Source organism: Dendrobates tinctorius, unplaced genomic scaffold (genome assembly GCF_039654945.1).
Source record: "Dendrobates tinctorius isolate UK_male_01 unplaced genomic scaffold, ASM3965494v1 ptg000035l, whole genome shotgun sequence".
Lineage (NCBI taxonomy): Eukaryota > Metazoa > Chordata > Amphibia > Anura > Dendrobatidae > Dendrobates > Dendrobates tinctorius.
In genome coordinates this window covers 68,335,000-68,351,426 of record NW_027361703.1, presented here as the reverse complement: position 1 = coordinate 68,351,426, position 16,427 = coordinate 68,335,000, and the positions used below count along the sequence as shown (strand labels likewise).

Here is a 16,427-nt window from a genome sequence, read left to right as displayed (position 1 = left end):
CCTACAGAAATCGTCGACCATCCCAACTCGGACTCTAACATTCCTGGGAATGGTATTCGACACCGCCAGGGGCCTGGTGCTCCTTCCCAAGGACAAGACACTGGCCATCCGTCTGGGAGTTCGCACACTCCTTCGCAGTCCTCCTCGATCTCTCCGGTTTGCCATGAGAATCCTCGGCAGGATGGCAGCAGCAATAGAGGCAGTGCCATTTGCCCAGTTTCACCTCAGGGTCCTTCAACTAGCCATACTCAGATCTTGGGACAGGAACCCTCTCTCCCTCGACAGGGAGTTCAGGTTGACGTCATCAACCAGGAGGTCCCTGCATTGGTGGCTCAAACCAAACTCGCTTACACGAGGGAAGCCATTCCTCTCAGGACAATGGAAGATCCTCACTACCGATGCAAGCCTGACAGGCTGGGGGGCGGTGCACCTACATCACAGGGCACAGGGCAAGTGGTCACCGAGGGAATTGACATTGCCTATCAATGTTCTGGAAATCAGGGCCATTCTCTTGGCACTGAGAGCCTTTCATCACTTGCTTGCAGCCTCGCACATACGGATACAGTCGGACAATGCCACGGCTGTGGCATACGTGAACCACCAAGGCGGGACCCGCAGCGCCCAGGCGATGAGAGAAGTGGCTCATATCCTCCGCTGGGCGGAAGACACAAGGTCGGTACTTTCTGCGGTACACATTCCGGGTGTAGAAAACTGGGAAGCTGACTTCCTCAGCAGGCAAGGAATGGACTCGGGGGAGTGGTCTCTCCATCCCGAGATTTTTTACCAGATCTGTCAACGCTGGGGAACCCCGGATGTGGACCTAATGGCATCCCATCTCAATACCAAGGTTCCCAATTTCATGGCCAGGACACACGACCCGCGGTCGCTCGGAGCGGATGCCCTGGTCCAGGACTGGTCCCAGTTCCGACTCCTGTACATTTTTCCACCCCTCCCCCTAATCGCCAGGGTCGTGAGGAAGATCAAGCAAGAGGGAGTTCCGACCATCCTCATCGCGCCAGACTGGCCCAGACGTACTTGGTACGCCGACATCGTCCAACTTACGGCAGACGCCCCCTGGCGTCTACCCGACCGTCACGACCTTTTGTCTCAAGGTCCATTCTTCCACCAGAATTCAGGGGCTTTCAATTTGACGGCATGGCCCTTGAAACCTGGATTCTAACCCAGGCAGGTTTTTCACCGGCACTCATTGCAACTATGATCAGGGCAAGGAAGCCTGCCTCCGCCAAGCTCTATTATCGTACCTGGAGAGCTTTCTTTTCTTGGTGCGAATCTCATGGACAAGTCCCACTCCCTTATTCCCTCCCGAAGGTACTAGGTTTTCTTCAATCGGGCCTAGATGCCAAGCTATCCTTAGGCTCGCTTAAGAGTCAGGTGTCGGCGCTTTCAGTCCTTTTTCAAAAGCGCATTGCTATTAAACCGCAAGTAAGGACTTTCATCCAGGGAGTTTCCCGATTGGTTCCTCCCTACAAACGTCCGCTGGATACGTGGGACCTCAATCTGGTCCTGACAGCATTGCAAGCTCCACCCTTCGAACCTCTTAGAGGAGTTCCACTCTCCATTCTGTCTCAGAAAGTGGTTTTTCTAGTGGCGATCACCTCGTTACGCAGAGTGTCGGAATTGTCAGCACTTTCCTGCAGACGGCCTTTCCTAGCCTTTCACCAGGACAAGGTGGTTCTCCGCACGGTACCATCCTTCCTTCCGAAGGTTGTGTCCAACTTTCACCTTAATGAAGAGATTTCACTGCCTTCCCTTTGCCCGGTTCCGGTTCATAGAGTGGAGAAGGCTCTGCATACGCTTGACCTCATCAGAGCATTGCGGATTTACGTGTCCAGGACTGCACCTTTCCGGAAATCTGATTCCCTCTTCATTCTTCCGGAAGGTAGTCGCAAGGGGTTGCCGGCTTCCAAGGCTACCCTTGCCAGGTGGATCAAGTCCACCATACATGAGGCCTACCGACTTAACAGTTCCCCTCTTCCGGCCGGTATCACGGCACACTCTACACGGGCAGTAGGGGCCTCCTGGGCCATTCGGCATCAGGCTTCGGCACAACAAGTGTGCAAGGCGGCCACTTGGACTAGCCTACACACGTTTACGAACCACTACAGGGTTCATACCCAGTCCTCAGCGGATGCGAGCCTGGGTAGACTGGTTCTGCAGGCGGCAGTACCCCAAGTCTAGGGGACTGTCAGCACAATATTCGTCCACTGCTTCCCACCCAGGGACTGCTTTGGGACGTCCCAAGGTTCTGTGTCCCCCAATTAGGCGACAGAGTAAAGGAGATTTTTGTGTACTCACCGTAAAATCTCTTTCTCTTAGCCTTTAATTGGGGGACACAGCTCCCACCCTGTTGCCCTTACGGGCCGTTGTTTCCTGTTGAGTTCTCATATTGTTCTTTGAGCTCGTACATAGTAGCCTTCTTACAGGCATGGTTATGTTATTTGGTTACGTTCCTCCTTATGCTTTGGCACAAAACTGGAGAAGACTGACGCCGTCCAGGGGTGTATACTGCAGAGGAGGAGCCAAAGTTAATCTTTTTCAGATTATGCATAGTGTCGCCTCCTAGTGGACAGCAGCATAACACCCAAGGTTCTGTGTCCCCCAATTAAAGGCTAAGAGAAAGAGATTTTACGGTGAGTACACAAAAATCTCCTTTTTTTTTTTTTTTTTTTTTTATGCAGCCCTTGATTTTATTTGCCTTGGCAGCAGCTGCCTTGGGCTGGGTTCACATTGCGTTAGGGGGCAATGCGCTGACAGATCCGTTACACAGCGGCACTAACGCTATGTAACGGACCTGTAAACGCCGCCATTGCCCGCAATCAATGTAGCGCATACTAGCGCATGCCAAAATCGGTATGCGTTAGCAAGTATGCGTTAATTCGTGACGTACCCTCGAACGCTGCATGCAGCGTTTTTGGGTGCGTTGGCAGTAACGCACAGCGAACGGACTCGTTCGCTGTGCATAGAACTGTATGGGCTAACGCATGGTAGTGCATGGTACCTTAGCGCTACCATGCGTTAGCGCATACCGTTAGGGCTAGGTCCTAAAAGATGTCAAAAATGACATCCGTGTTAGCGCATCCGTTTAACGGATCCGTTAAATTATGCCCTAACGCAATCTGAACCTAGCCTTACACTGGTCATAAACGTTGAGTTTGCCTTTCACCCTACATCATGCTGCTCTGATTCCATAGCAAAAACCTGATGACAGATTCCCTTTAAGCAGAAAGGTTTAGGCCCCCATACATATTAGGCTTAAGGGCATGTCACACTAAGAGATCGCTTGGAATATCGCTATAACTTGTGACGTTATAGCGATATTGCTAGCGATATTGCTGTGTGTGATACTTACCTACAACCCGCTCCCCCGCTGCTTATCGCTGATCGCACGAGAACGTCCTGGACTGTTTCTCGTCGTCAGCTTCCTGCGGCGCTTCCTGCTGTGACGACGAGCGACGGGTGGAGCCGGGCGGGATGACGCAGGATCGCCTAGTGTGACAGATAAGTAGCGATCCCCGTCCCCAGCGATGTCACTAGTGAGATCTGCCTGTGTAGCAGCTCACTAGCGACCACTTAGCGATGCACCAGCGATCCTGACTGCGTCATATCGCTGGTCGGGATCGCTGGTTCATCGCTAAGTGTGACAGCACCTTAACAGAGTTGGAGGAGATAAGCATCTAGTATGTCTGATTTTGGACTTTTGATCCTTTTTATTCTCTGCAAGATAAGACATCCACTGCCAGAAGGGTCTGGCAGCATCTCTCTGGTAGGGAGAATTAATGCTCCTGTGTATGGAGCAGTCATAGAAAGATCATCCATACCATTGTTTGGCCAGCAGCCATCTAGTGTGTCTGGAGTCCCCTGTGGTTGGGGTGCTAAAAACTATTCTGAACTAGGTTGTGTAAAGGTGCAATATTTCTGACCATGCAATTTTTGCTGGGTAATTGAAATGCATACATTCCCATTTTTCAACGAATGTTCCTATCTAAAGAAATTGTTATAATGCTCCTAAAGTATATGTTTTATCTGAGCAAGTTTTATTAAACTTAACTAATTGCGCAAGAGCTGGGGAGTGAAATAAGTGCAATAGGATTTTATCTGGTATAAAATTAAATATTTTTAAAAAGGTTATGCTAACCTGGTATAGTTGTGTTAACATGACAGTTTTTAAGATGTAGATATTCGGCAGCTGCATATCGACAGGTCGTCAAACCAAATCGAATTGATGGAGGAAAAGTTCCTTCATCAGCTAAACTTACTGTATATACTGTGAGTATAAGGCCTGTTTCATACTTCCGTTGATGGCGGACAGCTTACATCCGCCAAAAATGAAAAGTAGCGGATCCGCCTCCGGTATGTGACAGACGGATGAGAGTGAGAGAGATTTTCGCCTCCACCGGAACGGCATTTCGTGGTTCCAGGCATGCGCACTTCAAAATAGCGGACCGTCAAAGAAAAAAAACGTTGTAGGGTCCGTCTCACCGCCTGGGAGACGCTAAAATCTTGGCGGATGCGTCAAAAACCGGGTGGGACGGACGACCGTCAGTCAAGATCCGCCACTAATGTAAGTCTATGGGGGGAAAAACGGATCCGCCCATTTTTTGGCGGATCCGTTTTTTTCAAAAATTGGCGGATTTTAACTGACGGCAAAAAGCGGAAGTGTGAAACGGGCCTAAGCCGACCCGGATATAAGCCGAGACGCCTAATTTTACCACAGAAAACTGGGAAACCTTATTGACGAGTATAAGCCTGGTATGCATGGCCCCCTAATCCTTATCCTGGTATGCTTGGCCTCCTCATCCCCATCCTTGTATGCATGGCCCCCATTAGAAGAGCGTAAAAAAATAAACCATTCTACTTACCTTATATTTCGGATTATAAGACACTCTGCATTATAAGCCGCACCTCAAATTTTGAGGAGAAAAATAGGAAAATATTTTTTTATAAAATGGTGGTGCTTCTTATAATCCATGTGTCTTATTGCTTACTGGGGTTGGTGGCTGCGGTGAAGAGGGGTCCCAGGGTTGCTGCTGGAGGTGGCTGGAATGGGGTGATGCTGCAGGCCGGGATGAAGGGGGTGTCCGATGTGCAGCGGCAGGTGTCCGGTGCTGCTTCCCGGGGTGTCCGGTGCTGCGGGGGGGGGCTCTGCCAACATTTCGTGGCAGGCCATAGACCCCCACAGTTCCGTGGTTTCCTGAGCGGTGGACTCCGGGAAAATGGCCACCGGAGTCCACCGCACAGCGCTGAAATCTTTTCTCCCGAGATCTTGATGCCGAGATCTCCATCTGTGCATGCACCGCCCCTGGCGGCCATATTCCCGGACTCCACCGCTCAGGAAACCACGGAACTGTGGGGGCTCTGGCCTGTCACGAAATGTCGGCAGAGCCCCCCACAGCGCCAGACACCCCAGCAGCACCTCTGGGCACCCCCCTCATCCCAGCCAGCAGCAATGGTACCGGTAAGGTATATACGCATTATAAGAGGTGCACTCATTTTCCCCCCCAAATTTGGGGTAAAAAAGTACGTGTTATAATGCATAAAATACGGTACTTTCCCTGCGCTCCCTCGCAGTGTCTTATTCCGATGCCAGAAGCTGATTTATGCTTGTAAGCAGTGCACGGCAGTGATGTCATATGCTGCTTTCAAGCAGAGGACAGCTGCGGGAATACTCAGTGCTCTCCATCCTGGCACTATGGGCGTGGAGAGAAGTGAATGTTCATTGATCTTTAACAGCGGGCACAGTAACCTCAGCCACTGGCTTGCTGCAGCGAATAAATATTCACTGCTTTCCATACCCATGGGAGTAGAGAGCAGTGAATATTTATTCTCTTAAGTAGTGAGAACACATGATCGCCCGGACGCTGCAGGAAGCTGGCGGCTTCGACTACTGAGCCCACTACTAAACAAATGAATATTCGCTGCTCTCCACTCCACTCCTGGCCTTATCCTAATCCAACAAACACCATCCTTCTTTGAAATGAGCAAAATACAAAAAAGAAAAGCCAGCTCAGAAAAAGCTGAGGAAATACATATCATATATTGGAAATCTACATTACACATGTAGAATTAATCATTCCATTTGTTGTTCCATTTACAGCATTTGGAGGTGTTGATGGAGGTACAATTTTGAATACAGACTATTTTATTAAATGTTATTTTTCCCCTCTTTATCGCAGTAGCTACATATTATTTTTTTCTATTTTAGATATTCTGATTTTGTCGTTCATGAAATAGGAAAAGATGGAAAGATCATTCACTTGAATGATTTATCAGTTCCGGCAGATAACGAGGTAAGTCTCTAGTCTTTTTATAGTTGCTTAGTGTATCTTAAGTCTTGCTTAGTAAGTTAATTTTCTGTCTCCATAGGATCCTGCAGAAGATATTTATTCAGTTTTATCAGAGGATGAAAAGAAACGTTTAGAAGACCTTCAGCTGTTTAAAAACAAGGAATCCAATGTAGCGATAGAGGTAATCCATGTGCTTTGTCTGTGATGTCCTTCTCACTGACGTACGTTGTTACTTGGACCTTTTAATAATAAGGTTAACTAATATGCGGGATAGTCTACCTCAAGAGCTGGTCACATCAGGAACGTGTTGATGGTTTCAAAAAAGGCTTGTTTTGTTTTTTTTTTAAAGAAAATAACACAAACGCTTATGTAAAGTTCTCTTGTGAATGTTTGGTCCAGTGCGTCAACAATTGGGATCAACAGGGTAAAATTATCTCCTTTGGTTTGTACTAAATCTTGCATTGTAGTTGTGCATGTGCCTCTTCCATTTGTCTTTTCCCATACCTCGGTTGAGCTTGATGGACACTTGTCATTTTTCAACCGTATTAACTAAGTTGCTATTTATTTAGGTTAAAACAAGTTTCTCATTCCCTTCGTTAAGAATATATCTTAGAAAAAAAAATAAAACTTCTGCCCTAAGCTAATCCTGGGCAGGCGACACCGAGTTATTCCTTTTAACTTGGTGTTATTCTGAGGCAGACTTGGCAGACGTGTCTCTCTCCTTTGCCAGGACAGAGTGGTCATACATAAGAGTTCCTCCTTTCACTTTATCATGCTCTCTGCATTCCACCATAACGAGGAGATTGTTCTTATTCATTTACGTACTTCGCCTCTCATCTCCCAAAGAGGTTCTTATTAGGAATGAGCCAACGTGCTCTGTGATACTCTATCACTCGAGCATCTGGGTGCTCGGCACTCGGTGAGCATGGTGCTCGAATTTGAAACTCAAAGCCCCACATGTTTGGCGCTTGTTACACAGCCAATAAGCCTGTGGAGATTTCTCCCTGACACCATTGCACAGCTCAGGGACAGTTCTTATTGGAGGGAGAGAGTGCTTGTTTTGACCAGGTGTGTATGTGCACTGTATGATGAATCAGGTTTCAGTTTGCAAATTTGGAGGATTGGGCTAAGCTAGGACACCCATGCCATGTCACTACTCGCTCTCTCTTTTGGACATTTTTGTGCATCTCCATTTTGCAGAGTTATTCAATGGCACATATGATTCAACGCTGTCCCTATGTATGGCATGACAGTTCTCTGTCCATTTATTGTAGTTTTAGCTTAATTTACATTTCTTTTGGAAGTTTCTTCCAGTTTCCAGTGGTTTCACTGATTTTTCTGCCAAACTTTATTTATAGGTTGTAGATGATAGCAAAGAGAAGAGGACAATCATTCATCAAGCTATAAAAGGCCTATTCCCAGGATTGGAGACAAAAACTGAGGATCGAGATGGAAAGAAACATATTATAGCCTACCATGCAGCTGGCAAAAAAGCTTTATCAAGTAAGGTTGTACAGTATGTTTGTGAGACCTTTCCCCTTCTGTCCACTCAGTGAATGTACAACTATGAATTTGTTGGTGTGTGTGTGTAAAATGTCAATCTGTATTGTAGTCCTGGATTGTGGAGTCTGTAAAGCATAGCGTTATTTTAAGTAACTTTTCAGAATAACCCGTGTATATACATGATGAATCATATGTTTTGTATACTAGATTTTTGTTCAGCAGTTTTCCCCTTTGTGTACTCAATCTAAAGGTTGGAGACTAGCTGCAATGGAGTGTCTCATATGCTACACACCTTCATGAGGGATTTCTGTTCTCCTATCTGTATGTAGCACATGTTCAGAAGCAGCAGCATGGATGACATGAAAGAGTAGTACTGAGCTGTGTAACTGAATCCAGTTTTGGTAGAAGATGAATTACTTGGAAGTGAAGCGGCAGCATAGTTTCTCCTCTCCTTCGAGTTTATACCTGACACCTCACTGTGCTGGCAATCTGTTTTGGTTTGATCAAGGTGGATTTGAATTGTTTGGAGTGGATGGTGAGTTCAGGAGGCATGTAGATGACTTATAAGTGGAGAAAGTTTCATATTTCTTTGAGATATATTACACGGTTTCTTATATTTTCTTGTTTTAATTGCTTATGTAAAGTTTGTTAAAATGACAGTAACCATTTTAAATATACCTGTCAATCCGACAAGCTCTACATTTATGCAGTCATCTTGGCAACATACACTGCTCAAAAAAATAAAGAGAAAACTAAAATACCACATCCTAGATATCACTGAATGAAATATTCCAGTTGCAAATTTTTATTCATTATATAGTGGAATATGTTGAGAACAAAACATAAAAATGATCAGTGTAAATTAAATTTAATATTCCATAGAGGTCTAGATTTGGACTGATACTCAAAATCAATGTGGAAAATCAAATCACAGGCTGATCCAACTTCAGTGGAAATGCCTCAAGACAAGGAAATTATGCTCAGTAATGTGTGTGACCTCCACGTTCCCTTTTGACCTCCCTACAACGCCTGGACATGGTCCTGATGAGGCCGCTGATGTTCTCCTGAGGGATCTCTTCCCAGACCTGGATTAAAGCATCAGTCTACTCCTGGACATCCTGTGGTGCAACGTAACGTTAGTGGATGGAGCGAGACATGATGTCCCAGATGTGATCAATTGGATTCAGTATTTTTACACATATCCTCATATAAATAATAGAAGAAAAGATGTAATATTGCAAAATATGTTTATTCAAATGTACAACTTCTATTAATCGTTTAAAAAAAATTACTGATAAAAATTCAAGCATGGGAGAACAACGAAGGTAAGCACGGACTCTGGAGTCTGAAAGGCACTATGTCAAAGTGCAAGTGCATAGTATAAATGATAATGACCTATGTAAGGATGATATAATGCATTGCATATCCCTATTTAATAACATGATAATATGAAATGGAGTCCTGGATCAAAGAGGTGTGTGTATATATTAAGTTAATCAACAAATTAAGCAATAAATAAACTAGTAAATCACAGTAAATTAAAAGAGGGATAGATGTATCCCCAAACCCTCGATATAGGGTACTTACAAAGTGATTTATGCTTTATTTTTGATGTGTAAGAAAACATGACACACCAAAGATAAAGCACAAGTCACTTTGTAAGTACCTTATATAGAGAGTTTGGGGATACACCTCTCCCTCTTTTTCATTTCCTGTGATTTACTAGTTTATTTTTTGATTAATTTATTGATTAACTTATTCCTATATATAGATATGCCTCTATGATCCAGGACTCCATTTAATTTTATCATGTACAGTTGTGGCCAAAAGTATTGACACCCCTGCAATTCTGTCATATAATACTCAGTTTCTTCCTGATAATGATTGCAAACACAAATTCTTTGGTATTATTATCTTCATTTAATTTGTCTTCAATGAAAAAACACAAAAAGAATTGTCCTAAAGCCAAATTGGATATAATTTCACACCAAACATAAAAAGGAGGGTGGACAAAAGTATTGGCACTGTTCGAAAAATCATGTGATGCTTCTCTAATTTGTGTAATTAACAGCACCTGTAACTTACCTGTGGCACCTAACAGGTGTTGGCAATAACTAAATCACACTTGCAGCCAGTTGACATGGATTAAAGTTGACTCAACCTCTCTCCTGTGTCCTTGTGTGTACCACATTGAGCATGGGGAAAACAAAAAAGACCAAAGAACTGTCTGAGGACTTGAGAAACCAAATTGTGAGGAAGCATGAGCAATCTCAAGGCTACAAGTCCATCTCCAAAGACCTGAATGTTCCTGTGTCTACCGTGCGCAGTGTCATCAAGAAGTTTAAAGCCCATGGCACTGTGGCTAACCTCCCTAGATGTGGACGGAAAAGAAAAATTGACAAGAGATTTCAACGCAAGATTGTGCGGATGTTGGATAAAGGATCTCGACTAACATCCAAACAAGTTCAAGCTGCCCTGCAGTCTGAGGGTACAACGGTGCCAACCCGTACTATCTGTCGGCGTCTGAATGAAAAGGGACTGTATGGTAGGAGACCCAGGAAGACCCCACTTCTTACCCCGAGACATAAAAAAGCCAGGTTGAGTTTGCCAAAACTTACCTGAAAAAGCCTAAAACGTTTTGGAAGAATGTTCTCTGGTCAGATGAGACAAAAGTAGAGCTTTTTGGGCAAAGGCATCAACATAGAGTTTGCAGAAGGAAAAAAGAGGCATTCAAAGAAAAAAACACGGTCCCTACAGTCAAACATGGCGGTGGTTCCCTGATGTTTTGGGGTTGCTTTGCTGCCTCTGGCAATGGACTGCTTGACCGTGTGCATGGCATTATGAAGTCTGAAGACTACCAACAAATTTTGCAGCATAATGTAGGGGCCAGTGTGAGAAAGTTGGGTCTCCCTCAGAGGTCATGGGTCTTCCAGCAGGACAATGACCCAAAACACACTTCAAGAAGCACTAGAAAATGGTTTGAGAGAAAGCACTGGAGACTTCTAAGGTGGCCAGCAATGAGTCCAGACCTGAATCCCATAGAACACCTGTGGAGAGATCTAAAAATGGCAGTTTGGAGAAGGCACCCTTCAAATATCAGGGACCTGGAGCAGTTTGCCAAAGAAGAATGGTCTAAAATTCCAGCAGAGCATTGTAAGAAACTCATTGATGGTTACCAGAAGCGGTTGGTCATAGTTATTTTGGCTAAAGGTTGTGCAACCAAGTATTAGGTTGAGGGTGCCAATACTTTTGACTGGCCCATTTTTGGAGTTTTGTGTGAAATGATCAATGTTTTGCTTCATTCTCTTTTGTGTTTTTTCATTTAAGACAAATTAAATGAAGATAATACCAAAGAATTTGTGATTGCAATCATTTTCTGGGAGAAACTGAGTATTATCTGACAGAATTGCAGGGGTGTCAATACTTTTGGCCACAACTGTATTAAATTTGGATATGCAGTGCAATATATCATCCCTTCATAGGTCATTATTATTTAGACTATGCACTTTGACTATGACATGTAGCAGCTTGTTTGTGAGAGCCATGTATACCTTTTTTTTGTATCAATTTTTGAAAGTAATTTTTAAGGTATTGTTGCCCAATATCAGGTCCAACACACCTTTATAAAACATAGTGCCTATCAGACTCCAGGGTCAGTACTTTCCTTTGTTGTTCTCCCATGCTTGAATTTTTAACAGTAATTTTTTTAATGATATATTAATAAAAGTTGTACATTTTAATAAATATATTTTGCAATAGTGTATCTTGTTCCTCTATTATTTCTATGAGGATATGTGTAGAAATACCGTATGGCGATGTACTTCGCTACTCCCGTAAAAGATTGTGTAATTCTATTGGTTGCAGGTCTGGGGATCAGGCAGGCCAGTCAATAGCGTCAATGCCTTCATTATGCGGGAACTGCTGACACACTTCAGCCACATGAAGCCTTTCATTGTCATGCATCAGAAGGAACCCAGGACCCTATGCATCTGCATATCTCACAATAGGTTTTGAGAATCTCATCCCAGTACCTAATGTCAGTCAGAGTACCTCTGTCTAGCACATGAGAAATACCAAAGAAATGCCTCCTCACACCATTACTGACCCACTACCAAACCGGTCATGATGGAGGATGTTGCAGGCAGCAGAACTTTCTCCACGGCGTTTCCAGACTGTCACGTCTGTCACGTGGTCAATGTGAACCTGCTCTTATCTGTGAAGAGCACAGGGGGCGCTAATGTCAAATCTGTCAATTAGGTGTGTTCTAGCAAATGCCAATCACCTTGTATGTTGTTGGGCTTTAAGCTCAACACCCATTTGTGGACGTCGGGCCTTCATACCACCCTCATGGAGTCTGTTTCTGACAGTTTGAGCAGACACATGGATGTTAGTGACCTGCTGGAGGTGATTTTGCATGGCTCTAGCACTGCTCCTCCTTTTCCTCCTTGCACAAAGGAGGCGGTAGCTGTCCTGCTGCAGGGTGGTTGCCCTCCTAAGTCCCCTTCAATGTCTCCTGGTAGCTGCTCAATGCTCTGGATACTTTTCTGACAGACACAGCTACCCTTCTTGCCACAACTCACATTGATGTGCCATCCTGGATGAGCTTGTACTACCTGACCAGTGTATATTCTTACAACCTCTGTCTTATGTACAAATTAAGTTTCTGGCATTTTAGTGTGTTTTTATATGTGTCGAGGCTTTTCCATAAAAAAAAAAACATCCACAGAAGAAGTGCTAAATCATTGGTGCCCATCACATTACGGAAACCTTTGTCCCTTCACCATAACGACCACGACGAGAGAGATTTGTTCTGAGCAGATTGTCAGAATGCGTAGTACTTCACAAGATAAATAGGACAAAAGCAAGCTCACCATTCAGCAGTAGGTTCCCGGAACTCCGTACAGGCACATCAGCAAACAGCAAAGACATCAGCAAACTGGAGCAAGTTCAGAAAAGAGCGACCAGAATGGTGACCGGTCTGCAAACCCTGTCTTATGAGGAAAGGTTACAGGATTTGGGAATGTTTAGCCTGCAAAAGAGAAGACTGAGAGGAGACTTAATAGCTGTCTACAAATATCTCAAGGGCTGTCACATTGTAGAAGGATCAACTTTATTCTCATTTGCACAAGGAAAGACTAGAAGCAATGGGATGAAACTGAATGGGAGGAGACACAGATTAGATATCAGAAAAAACTTTTTGACAGAGTGATCAATGAGTGGAACAAGCTGCCACGAGAGGTGGTGAGTTCTCATCAATAGAAGTCTTCAAACAGAGGCTGGACAGACATCTGACTGGGATGATTTAGCGAATCCTGCTTTGAGCAGGGGGTTGGACCAGATGGCCCAGGAGGTCCCTTCCAACTCTACCATTCTATGATTCTACTGATGAGACGTGATCACATGAGAAATGAAAGAAAACGTTCCAGCTCCATGAAGTAAAAATTCATTCTTGTTTATTCCATAATAGTTAAAACGTACAGCTTCTCGGACATCACAAAGCACTGGAGGACAAGCTTGCCCTCCAGTGCTTTGTGATGTCCGAGAAGCTGTACATGTTTTAACTTATGGAATAAACAAGAATTCATTTTTACTTCATGGAGCTGGAACGTTTTCTTTCATTTCTCAGAATGCTTAGTACCTTTATACAGAACCTTACTGGACAAACATAAAATGTCACCTGTTCTGGCCTCTATGACCATATTATTTTTTCCTGTGACATTAGTTAATCTGGGGACCTGCGAGAGAATAGGCAGGAAGCATTTTCTCATGAAGACAGCCAGTTATGAAAGATGGCTCTCAGTCCTGGAATAAGTTGGGAGGATGTTGTTTTGTGGTGAAAGTAGACTTATTCTACAGTCAAACATTAACTTGTGTTACATGGTGTAAGCTTTTAAATGGATATTGTCAGGAGCTCAGTGCTCCGCAGCCTACCTGTTTTCTGTATTTTAGAGGGCAGTGAGCTACTGCTTCATTGACAGTTCGGACTAACAACCTCATCACTTAGTCAAAAAAAATTGAGCTAAATACCCTGTCAATCTCACCTTTTTTCAGATATTTATGTTTGTTGACTTTGGAGCAGCACTGACTGTGAAATATCTGCTTGTAGTAGAACTGGGTGTTTCTTCAGAGTCTTTCTCTGGGTGTTTGTACCTCCCAGATGCTCCCAATCACAGCTCGGAAGTATTTGAGACTGCAGTACAGCTAGATCAGCTGCTGAGCTGTGGTAGGCAGTGTCTGGGAGGTCGGGCAGAATGTGTACGCACCCAGAAAGACTCTGAAGAAAAGCCTGTTTGCATTCAGAGGCTATACATTTTGCACTCCAAAAGCAATACCTGTCAATACCTCTGCGCTGCAGCGCGAAGTGGGGGAAAAAAGCAGCAGAATCATGCAAGCTTATCGATTTTTGGTAGCAATTATGTGCTTGTGTATGTAGTAACATGCTCACTGGTCACCATCTTCTATCATTTTCAGAGGCGCTCCGGTGTCACACAACCACATTTGTTACAGCAGCCCACTGATTCAGCAAGTATGTTTCGGAGGTCACTTTTTAAATTTTCTCAGTGCAAGTCTGTGAGACTCAACAAGGCTCCTTATATTGAGGAAATTAAAAAATTGACCTCTTCTCCACACAGCAGACACTGTGTGATTCAGCCTGTCACAGTTGCGCTCACATGCTTGTTGCTGTAGCTGACCCGAGTACCACTGAAAACGGTGGAAGCCGGCAACCAGCACAGTGAGTATTTTGCTGCGCTCATTGCTCAGAACACATTATTTCTCCCAAAGGGAGAAATAAAAATATGTAAAAAATCACCAGAGTGCTCATTTAACGTTGTAAATGGAAATTGGCACCAACAACCTAAATGTACTGTGAATGTAGCATAACAATAATTGCAGATCTCATGACAAGAGGAGAGAAATGTTCTCAAAAATAGCATTAGGGAATGTTACTAATATCTCATACTTGGATCAGCTGTAGAATCTGTTTACTAAACATAGAGTGAATGTAATATTCAGTAATGCTGGTGATTGACCTGTAGCCCTATTTGTCTTTTTGAGTATGTTATAGTACCTTTATTGATTTGGCGATTGCTGTTCTGTTCCCTTTGACCGGTGGTATCCCCATGAATATATGGGAGATGTTCTTTGTGGGTCATAACTGCTTAAAGTGGTTGTCCATCACTGGGTAAGCCTATTAAATAGATACAAGGTGCCTCATACATTAAAAGCAATGTTATACTTCTCTCTCGAGCCAGCACCATTCCTCCAATCTCAGTGCCATGTCGTGATACATATAGTGAAGTTTTTTTTTTTAATGCATGATGCTCCTTGAGGGAATTCAGAATGGTTTGTCCAGTAATAAAACACCTTTTTCAAATTGCATCTGACTTGCTCCATGTAAAAATATGTTATCACCTGGACTCCATATGAAGACATTTTGTTTTGTGAAACAAAAATAGTGTGTTGTTCAGGTTCTCTAGACATTGCCTGGGGTTACCTCTTTACAGTTTAAAATTATTTTATTTTATAGAGCTATCAAAGGCCTAAAATCTTTTTAGCCATAAAGATAATTTATGATTAAAGAGATCTAGCAAGAAAGATTTGAGGGCTCAGATTCTCACTACAATGTAATTCATAAAAGGTAAAGTGGTAGCATTGTCTGGAGGATCTGTACAACTTGCCGTTAAGATTTCAAAGCTGACAAGCTCTCTTTTAATCCTGTACTTTGATGTAATGATGCAGTAACGGCCTGAGATATTTGCACACCTTGATGTCCTTTTCTGTTAATGATGATCATGTGGGTCCTATTCCTGGGCCATATCATCATTAGTGAGTATGGAGCTCCATTTCTGGAGAACTTGCTAGGATCTGATGACAATAGTTAAAGAGAAGGGGGCACCTTTCATTGGTGATTTTAGGGCTAGTCTCATTTTCCTGACAACCTAGCATGTGGTGACCAATGTTTCTGGGTTTGCAAATGTACAGCCACTGAATCACAATATTTTTTGTCACATACTTGGTAAGGTTGAGGGAAAAAAGACACCCAGATCCAACCTGTAATCCTGCCATGTTGATCCAGAGAAACGCAAGAATCCTGATAAGACCTTAGCCAATTGACACATAGTTGAGGCATATTTCTTCTATAATAGAAGAAATCACTGGATCAACAACCTATCTCCAGTAATCTTGTATCCATAACTTGCAATATTATATTAAGGACTGATTCCAGGCCCCTCTTGAAATTGGGCACTGAAGTTACCATCACAACATTGTTTGACAATGAACTCCATAGTCTCCCTGCTATTACAGTAAAGAATCCCTCTCTGTAATAGTCATCCTTCTTTTCTCTATAAAAAGTGAATGAGTCCTTGTCATGGTTACATGCCTAAATGAAAAAACATAATTGATAAACTAGCTTGGCCCGTGCAAATTTTTGCACATTGGTCGTCGGGGCGCAGGCAATTTCAGTAAAAGCAAGATGATCAAATGTAAATGGTTCTTATTCTATACTGTCTGCTCATCCATGGTACTGTCTTGGTACTGCTGTCAACCAATTCCCCTAATACCTTTGATCTCACTCCTTTGCATCCAATCTAGTTTAGCTTTATTCCTTAAATACAC

At 43.6% G+C, this 16,427-nt stretch overlaps 1 protein-coding gene across 4 annotated transcripts in view; it reads left to right on the top strand.

Annotated features, from left to right (window-relative positions):
* PUS7 (pseudouridine synthase 7) overlaps nucleotides 1–16,427 on the top strand; it is an 86,175-nt gene that overhangs the window by 19,114 nt on the left and 50,634 nt on the right. For all 4 annotated transcript variants that reach the window (XM_073573619.1, XM_073573620.1, XM_073573617.1 and 1 more), the window contains exons 3-5: nucleotides 6,224–6,308; nucleotides 6,385–6,486; nucleotides 7,664–7,808. In XM_073573619.1, coding sequence (XP_073429720.1) covers nucleotides 6,224–6,308; nucleotides 6,385–6,486; nucleotides 7,664–7,808 — 332 coding nt within the window. The remainder of the gene's footprint in view (nucleotides 1–6,223; nucleotides 6,309–6,384; nucleotides 6,487–7,663; nucleotides 7,809–16,427) is intronic.